Raw genomic sequence first — 10,000 nt, 5'->3', positions numbered from 1 at the left:
TTGTCTTTTTCTGCCTTTTATTCCCGCTTTTACTTTTTCCACTTCCAGGTGTCCAACACGCAACACATGTCATCATATCCTGTGTCCCCCGCCTTTAAGTTCCCCTTACAATGGTTCCGGTATTGTCCTGTGAGTAACCAATACATGACACGAATAGCGTCAAATATTGCTACTATTTTCCAACACAAAATTATGTTTTAACTAGACTGTTTTGGGTGTTTTTCCACCTCTAAACGCTTTACATGGGCGTGTCGACTATGTAACAGTTAAAATGCCGGCTTTTTATTCCCGCTCTTACTTTTCCCACTTCCGGGTGTCCAACACGCAACACATGTCATCATATCCTGTGGTCCCCCGCCTTTAAGTTCCCCTTACAATGGTTCCGGTATTGTCCTGTGAGTAACCAATACATGACACTCACAGCGTCAAATATTGCTACTATTTTCAACACAAAATTATGTTTTAACTGGATTGTTTTTGTTTATTTATTTTATAAACATTTATTTATGAACTGCAACATTTACAAACAATCGAGAAATAATAATAATCAAAATAAGTACAAAAACAGTACAAATCAGCGCCAGGGGGTTGTAAACTCAAAGTAACTAAAATAGAATGCTATATATATGTCTTAATAAGGTTATCCAAAAAATAGTGCTCGATACCGTAGTAGAGCGCAATATATGTATGTGTGGGAAAAAAATCACAAGACTATTTCATCTCTACAGGCCTGTTTCATGAGGGGGTTCCCTCAATCATCAGGAGATTTTAATGGGAGCATTCACATACCATGGTTTATATAGGGCACAGAGTGGGTGGGTACAGGCTGGCGTAGGGGCGTGGTGATTGGCTCATGTGTTACCTAGGAGGTGTTTCCGTCTGTGGCGGCATGCTGATACAATTTCGCTGCGCTTGTTGAGGGATGACAGGTCTGGACGGTAAATAATAAACGGTTTCTCTTTCAAGCATAGGTTGCATCTTTTATTACCACTATTGTAAGGTGTGCGGATACAATTTCACCCTCACCTATGAACCCACGCCAGGAAACCAACCAAAAAAGAACAGAAAACGAAACAACATCATCTGGTACAACCCCCCATACAGCAAAAACGTCTCAACTAACATTGGACACAAATTCCTCACTCTGATTGACAAACACTTTCCCAAAGGCAACAGCCTAAGAAAAGTATTCAACAAGAACAACATTAAATTGAGCTACAGCTGTATGAACAATATACGACAAATTATCTCAAACCACAACAAAACAATTGCAAATGAGCCGTCGGCCCCCAGACAGAGCGACCCCAAAACCAACAAAGGTTGCAACTGTCGCAAGAAACCTGATTGCCCTCTCAACGGGGGGTGCTTACAAACATCAGTTGTCTACCAATCTAAGGTAACACGCAAGGACATTAACACATCCGACACATATGTAGGATTAACCGAGGGAGAGTTCAAAACCAGATGGAACAATCACAAGGCTTCTTTCAGAAACCAAAACCTGCGGAATACCACAGAACTCAGCAAACACATTTGGGACCTCAAAGACAATAATGTTGAATATTCAATAACATGGCAAATTCTTGCATCCAGCACACCTTACAATAGTGGTAATAAAAGATGCAACCTATGCTTGAAAGAGAAACTGTTTATTATTTACCGTCCAGACCTGTCATCCCTCAACAAGCGCAGCGAAATTGTAACAGCATGCCGCCATAGACGGAAACACCTCCTAGGTAACACATGAGCCAATCACCACGCCCCTAGGCCAGCCTGTACCCACCCACTCTGTGCCCTATATAAACCATGGTATGCGAATGCTCCCATTAAAATCTCCTGATGATTGAGGGTACCCCCCCTCATGAAACAGGCCTGTAGAGATGAAATAGTCTTGTGATTTTTTTCCCCCACACATACATATATATATATATATATATATATATATATACATATATATATATATATATATATATATATATATATATATCCATTTACACATATATAATATAGGCTTTTGGCGGCTTTTTATCCCTCGTTATAATAATTATTAATTATATATCCATTATATTACTATAATAGGTACATATTTTTAAGTCTTGTCTCAAGACCCCACTTTTATTCTTTGGTTTTTAACACTACGTGAGTTGTGTGGTCCTCTGTTGTCTGTGTTTTTTTTTTTTTTTATCAATCTTGATCTCTATTTGCTGTTTTAATTAGTTTAAAATCGTTTTTAATCATATTTATTTTTATATTGTTTTTATATTGGTTCTATAGTTATTCATTTTTTGTTTTTATTCAGTCATTGGTGAGTGTGAATGTTGTCTGTCTATCTGTGTTGGCCCTGCGATGAGGTGGCGACTTGTCCAGGGTGTACCCCGCCTTCCGCCCGATTGTAGCTGAGATAGGCTCCAGCGCCCCCCGCGACCCCAAAGGGAATAAGCGGTAGAAAATGGATGGATGGATGGATGGTGGAGCTAAGGACAATATTTGATTATTGTTTTTAATATTATTTTTAATTTTGTTGTGCAGCACTTTGGAAACATTTTTGTTGTTTAAATGTGCTAAGTGGATTGGATTGGATTGGATATTATATTATGCACTTTGTTTTATATATATATATATATATATATATATATATATATATATATATATATATATATATATATATATATATACATCCATTTACACATATATAATATAGGCTTTTGGCGGCTTTTTGTCTCTCGTTATAATAATTATTAATTATATATCCATTATATTACTATAATAGGTACATATTTTTAAGTCTTGTCTCAAGACCCCACTTTTATTCTTTGGCTTTTAACACTACGTGAGTTGTGTGGTCCTCTGTTGTCCTCTGTTTTTTTTTTTTTAAATACATTTTGATCTCTATTTACTGTTTTAATAGGGTTTTTCCCTTTAAAATCGTTTTTAGTCATATTTATTTTTATATTGTTTTTATATTGGTTCTATATTTATTTATTTTTGTTTTTATTCAGTCATTGGTGGAGCTAAGGACAATATTTGATTATTGTTTTTAATATTGTTTTTAATATTATTTTTAATTTTGTTGTGCAGCACTTTGGAAACATTTTTGTTGTTTAAATGTGCTAAGTGGATTGGGTTGAATTGGATATTATATTATGCACTTTGTTATTTATATATATATATATATATATATATATATATATATATATATATATATATCCAGAGGTGGGTAGTAACGCGCTACATTTACTCCGTTACATCTACTTGAGTAACTTTTGGGATAAATTGTACTTCTAAGAGTAGTTTTAATGCAACATACTTTTACTTTTACTTGAGTATATTTATAGAGAAGAAACGCTACTTTTACTCCGCTACTTTTATCTACATTCAGCTCGCTACTCGCTACTAATTTTTATCGATCTGTTAATGCACGCTTTGTTTGTTTTGGTCTGTCAGACAGACCTTCATAGTGCCTGCGTTTCAACAAATACAGTCACTGGTGACGTTCACTCCGTTCCACCAATCAGATGCAGTCACTGGTGACGTTGGACCAATCAAACAGAGCCAGGCGGTCACATGACCTGACTTAAACAAGTTGAAAAACTTATTGGGGTGTTACCATTTAGTGGTCAATTGTACGGAATGTGTACTGTACTGTGCAATCTACTAATAAAAGTTTCAATCAATCAATCAAAAGTGTGAAGGAAAAAAGACCCTTTTTTTATTTCAACCGTACATCCCGTCAAAAGCCTAAAGACTGACTGCACAGTTCCTGTCTTCACAATAAAAGTGCCGCTCCATCGCGACTGCGCTTTCAAAATAAGAGTCTCCGAAAGCCAGCGCAAACAAGCTAGCAAGCTACGGAGTTTGCCGCCAATGTATTTCTTGTAAAGTGTATAAAAACGAATATGGAAGCTGGACAAATAAGATGCCAAAAACCAACCACTTTCATGTGGTATTAGACAGAAAGGAGGAACTTTTTTTCTCCTCCATTTGAAAACGTGGACGTTATCATCACTACTGTCTGATTCCAATCAATGCAAGTCATCAGAATCAGGTAATACACCAACTTATATTCTTGTCTTCATGAAAGAAAGGAATCTATATGTGTTAAACATGCATGTATATTCATTAAAACACCTTTAACATGTAAACAAAAACGGCAAAATAAATAAATATAAATTATATACTGTATATATGTGTGTATATAAATATATGTGTATATATATGTGATATGTGTGTGTATGTTACTCAGTACTTGAGTAGTTTTTTCACAACATACTTTTTACTTTTACTCAAGTAAATATTTGGGTGACTACTCCTTACTTTTACTTGAGTAATAAATCTCTAAAGTAACAGTACTCTTACTTGAGTACAATTTCTGGCTACTCTACCCACCTCTGTATATATATACAACACATATATATATATATATATATATATATATATATATATATATATATATATATATAAGAAAGTGCATATTTTATACAAGTTCAGTAAATAATTTAAATTTGGAACACAGCATCATCGTTTTCACAGCTTTTTGATTGTTAGAGGTAGAGAGTGTTTTAACGTAGAGTTCTAATTATTTTTATTAACTGGATTGTTTTGGTGTTTTTCACCTCTGTAAACATTGTCGACGATGGGCGCGTCGACAATGTGACAGTTAAAATACTACGCCTACTGATTGCATCACGCATTTCACAATAAGAGTATGTGCTTTTATTAGTCATGAACAATTTTAATGTTATCATCGAGGTTGTTGAGTAAAAGTCACAATAGATTCCATTTTTTTTATAAAGATTTTTCACAAGCATTGATTAGTCTGAATTGGGGAAAAAAAATTGTAAAATAAGTTTGTTTGTATATAACTGAGCTTGTAGCGATTCAGCGTTAGTTAATCTGATTGGACAAAACAAAATCACATGTCATGTTTCCTGGCATCTAATTGGCCCATAATGTCACGCCCCTCTCTTTACATAAACGAGCCAGCTTCCGGTGTGTGGGTTTTTTTTTTTCGCTAACGAAGCTCACATACTCATGGCCATGTCTCTGGGTCAAGCTGGCCGGGTTCTGGTGAAACCCCTCCGGGTTGTCCTTCAGCCCCCAGCCTCGGTCTTGAACCGGAGCTACGCGGCTATTGCGGAAGCCCGAGCCGTGTTAAACGGGGAGCTCGAGTCCATTCGCACGGCGGGGACGTGGAAATCGGAGAGGATCATCTCATCCAAGCAGGGACCGCACATCAACGTGGACGGAAGCCGTAAGTGCGTGTTTTATCTTGTGGTCTTGAACGCACCACTGGCTGTGTCTCTATTTTGATTGGTTGTCTTGGGCGGATACAGCAAAATGTATCGAGACCGATACTACTTATTGTGGTTATTTCGACATCGTGGAATGAGTTTGCTTTTTTGTTGTTGTTGTGGATTGTATTTGAAAATACATTATAATTAAAAAAAATCTAATTTATTTGTTAACTTTTTATAATATACATACATTAAAAAAACGTTAGTGCTACTGGGTTTGAACCCTGAAGGGGTAAGCTTAAACTTTTAATGATGGTAAAAATGAAATTTTTGCACTAAAAAGCATAATTATTGAACAGCTTGTTTCCATTAGTTTGTTTTAGTACTAAATAAGTATCCAAGTTGGGTTAAAAAAAACAAAAAACTATTTAAAAAATAGTTTTTAGTATAAATAAAAAAGTAACCCGTGACTAAAAAGTAAGATTCAAAATTCATAACACAGTTGATAAACATTTTTTTTAAAAACATTTATAGTACAGAGAAAATAAATCTGTTTATGCAAAATAAAACTATCTTCTGTGATTTTTCTTTTTTGCAACGCTGAAGAAGCTCACACACTCACTCACACACTATTCCTTGCATTCATTTTGAAATTTAATTATGCTCTGGAACCCAGCAAAGCGCAGCATTTACTTATATGACTAATTGCAAACAACCTTCCCTAGTCATGGGGCAAAAGAAAAAAAAATCCAACCAACACAAAATGTCAACAGATGTGGTCACACATAACTGAACTTTGTGGATATTGTAAATCGTGTCTACGCGCCATATAAAAATACAAAATAACATAATAATAATATAATATATATATATATATATATATATATATATATATATATATATATACATCCATCCATCCATTTACACATCATATAATATAGGCTTTTGGCGGCTTTTTGTCCCTCATTATAATAATTATTAATTATATATCCATTATATTACTATAATAGGTATATATATATGTATATATATATATATATATATATATATATATATATATATTGAAGCCAACAAGCAAACCGTCAACTTCCTTGACGTCACTTTCAACCTGAGAAATAACAGCTACCAACCATTCACGAAACCCAACACAACACTCCAATACGTGCACCATGACAGCAACCACCCACCCACCACCACGAAAAGAATACCTACCGGAATCAATAAAAGGCTATCGATGCTGTCATCTAGCAAAGCTGAATTTGACCAAGCAACCCCCCCGTACCAAAAAGCCCTTGATGAAAGCGGATACAATTTCACCCTCACCTATGAACCCACGCCAGGAAACCAGCCAAAAAAGAACAGAAAACGAAACGACATCATCTGGTACAACCCCCCATACAGCAAAAACGTCTCAACGAACATTGGACACAAATTCCTCAATCTGATTGACAAACACGTTCCCAAAGACAACACCCTAAGAAAAGTATTCAACAAGAACAACATTAAATTGAGCTACAGCTGCATGAACAATATACGACAAATCATCTCAAACCACAACAAAACAATTGCAAATGAGCCGTCGGCCCCCAGACAGAGCGACTCCAAAACCAACAAAGGCTGTAACTGCCGAAAGAAACCTGATTGCCCTCTCAACGGGGGGTGCTTACAAACATCAGTTGTCTACCAATCTAAGGTAATACGCAAGGACATTAACACATCCGACACATATGTAGGATTAACCGAGGGAGAATTCAAAACCAGATGGAACAATCACAAGGCTTCTTTCAGGAACAAAAACCTGCGAAATACCACAGAACTCAGCAAACACATTTGGGACCTCAAAGACAATAATGTTGAATATTCAATAACATGGCAAATGCTTGCATCCAGCACACCTTACAATAGTGGTAATAAAAGATGCAACCTATGCTTGAAAGAGAAACTGTTTATTATTTACCGTCCAGACCTGTCATCCCTCAACAAGCGCAGCGAAATTGTAACAACATGCCGCCATAGACGGAAACAACCTCCTAGGTAACACATGAGCCAATCACCACGCCCCTACGCCAGCCTGTACCCACCCACTCTGTGCCCTATATAAACCATGGTACGCGAATGCTCCCATTAAAATCTCCTGACGATTGAGGGTACCCCCCCCTCATGAAACAGGCCTGTAGAGATGAAATAGTCTTGTGATTTTTTTCCCACACATACATATATATATATATATATATATATATAAAATCGGCTTTTCGGCCCTCTACCAAATTTTATTTAGCCAAATGCGGCGCCCAAATCAAAAATTTGGACACCCCTGGTTTGTGTGTGTTGGCAAGTCCGTTCAGTCTTTGCTGTCTAATCTTTTGTTGCGCCAAAAAAGTGTTAATACTGTAAGTATTGAACTTACATAACACACCTGCTGTTTGAGTGTAACGTGCATCTTAGTTTAGTTTAAAAACATTTTTAAAATGTGGAGGTGTTAAAATCGCTAATGCTAATCAGTAGCATGCCAATAGCAAACCCAATGTATATTAACATTATTTTAGCTATAGTTTGAGCGTTTTTGAGTCGTTTTCTTTTGTCGCCGTCGGAAAATTGCGCCGTTGCCTCGAGGTAGTTTGGCGGACTCCGCTCGCAGTGCTGCTCGAGTGACCGCCAAGTGATCTCGGCACTGTTCCTCGCCTCGGTCAAGTTCATCCGATCACCAGCGCATTCTCGGCCTCACAGACAGTCCGAAATGATAATGCCTCTTGTCTCATTGACGCGTTTGCTTTCTTCCAGGCATTTTGAACTTCTGTGCCAACAACTACCTTGGCTTGTCCAGTCACCCAGAGGTGGTGCAAGCAGGGATCGACGCTCTCAAGTCGTACGGCGCTGGACTGAGCTCAGTCAGATTCATCTGCGGTACTCAGGTACAGTATGTAGGGGGTCTTCACCTTTCTGACCTGGGGGGCCCAACTTCCCCACTGCAGAATTAACACCGAATTAGTCATCTTACTCTTGATTTTTGGTATTCAATAATTATGTCTTTACATGCAGTTATGTATGAAAAATACAGCTGTAAGTAGGTGAAGCTGAAAATACAACTTCACCCACTACAGGGGGTCACGGGGCCCACTCAAATATTAACACAAAATTAGTAATCATACTCTTGATTTGAATCCTATTCAATAATTACAGTGATAAAATAAATATAAATTAATTAAAAATACATTTTACTAAATTTCATAATACCGTATTTTCCGCCCTGGGTTATAAGCCGCGCCTTCAATGAACGGCATATTTCAAAACTTTGTCCACCTATAAGCCGCCCCGTGTTATAAGCCGCATCTAACTGCGCTAAAGGAATGTCAAAAAAACAGTCAGATAGGTCAGTCAAACTTTAATAATATATTAAAAACCAGCGTGATGTGGGCGCGCATGGAGTCGTATATCAACATGGACGGAGCTGCGTGGAAAAAAGCCACCCGGCCCTCTTCGCGTAAACTTCCCTTAACCACTCGCTCATCTTTTCTTCATCCATCCATCCCTTCGAGTTAGCTTTTATGATGACGCCGGCTGGAAAGGTCTCTTTTGGCAAGGTCTTCCTTTTGAATATCACCATGGGTGGAAGTTTCTGGCCATTAGCATGGCAAGCTAGAACCACAGTGAAGGATGACTTCTCATTCCCTGTGGTGCGAATATTCACCGTACGTGCTCCCGTTGTATCCACAGTGCGGTTCACAGGAATATCAAAAGTCAGTGGAACCTCGTCCATGTTGATAATGTTCTCTGGCCGGATCTTTTTTTCAGCTATCTTGTTTTTACAATATGCACGGAAAGTAGCCAGCTTTTCTTGAAAGTCTTTAGGCAGTTGCTGTGAAATAGTAGTCCGTGTGCGGATGGAGAGATTGTGTCTTTTCATGAACCGGAAACCTGTCGCTTAGTAGGAGCCATTTTGTGGTCTTTACAGATGTAAACACACAAAGGAAATGAAACGTAATATCCGCGCGCTTCTTCTTCTTCTACGGGGGCGGGTGGTTGCTTACAGTAGAAGAAGAAGCGCTTCCTGTTCTATGGGGGCGGGTGCTTACCTTGGCGGTTGCTTGCGTAGAAGAAGAAGCACTTCCTCTTCTACGGGGAAAAAAGATGGCGGCTGTTTACCGTAGTTGCGAGACCGAAACTTTATGAAAATGAATCTTAATATTAATCCATATATAAAGTGCACCGGGTTATAAGCCGCACTGTCAGCTTTTGAGTAAATTTGTGGTTTTTAGGTGCGGCTAATAGTGCGGAAAATACGGTAAATAATTCTTAATATGTATGGTTCCTAAATAAACGGTCAATAACATTAAAATGCAAATGAGAATACAGCTTCACCACTTTAGTCATAAGTTTTGCGCTTTAGAAACTTCTCTATTTTAGCTCCAGGCTTCTTCTGTTTGTCTGATATCGTCATGACTGCCACAAGTGGTGGGAAAGTGTATTACGACTGAGTACAGGTATTTTTTTGGTGGCCCTCTAGAGCTAGTGTTTCTTAACCATAGGGCAGGCGCCCATTGTCGGGCCACGAGTGTCCTCTAGAGGTAGAGAGCCACCAAAAAATATCTGTTTCTCAGCTTTGGTCCATATGGGCCGTAGCGGTACTCAGTTGTAATACTCATTTCCACCACTTGAGGCAGTAATGACGATATCAAACAAACACAAGAAGTCTGTCGCTAAAGTTATGGAGAAGATTCTTAAGCGCAAAAATTATGACTAAAGCTGTATTTTTATTTTTTGCAAAA

The 10,000-nt window shown here is 37.8% G+C and overlaps 1 protein-coding gene across 1 annotated transcript in view; it reads left to right on the top strand.

Moving 5' to 3' along the window:
• The first annotated feature begins 5,004 nt into the window (after positions 1-5,004).
• gcat (glycine C-acetyltransferase) overlaps positions 5,005-10,000 on the top strand; it is a 40,989-nt gene continuing 35,993 nt past the window's right edge. Inside the window, exons 1-2 of the mRNA XM_061973868.2 lie at positions 5,005-5,251; positions 8,016-8,146. Coding sequence (XP_061829852.1) covers positions 5,032-5,251; positions 8,016-8,146 — 351 coding nt within the window. The 5' untranslated portion in view covers positions 5,005-5,031. The remainder of the gene's footprint in view (positions 5,252-8,015; positions 8,147-10,000) is intronic.

Source organism: Nerophis lumbriciformis, linkage group LG22 (assembly GCF_033978685.3).
Source record: "Nerophis lumbriciformis linkage group LG22, RoL_Nlum_v2.1, whole genome shotgun sequence".
NCBI classification, from domain to species: Eukaryota; Metazoa; Chordata; class Actinopteri; order Syngnathiformes; family Syngnathidae; genus Nerophis; species Nerophis lumbriciformis.
This window is presented reverse-complemented; position numbering and strand designations above follow the sequence as displayed.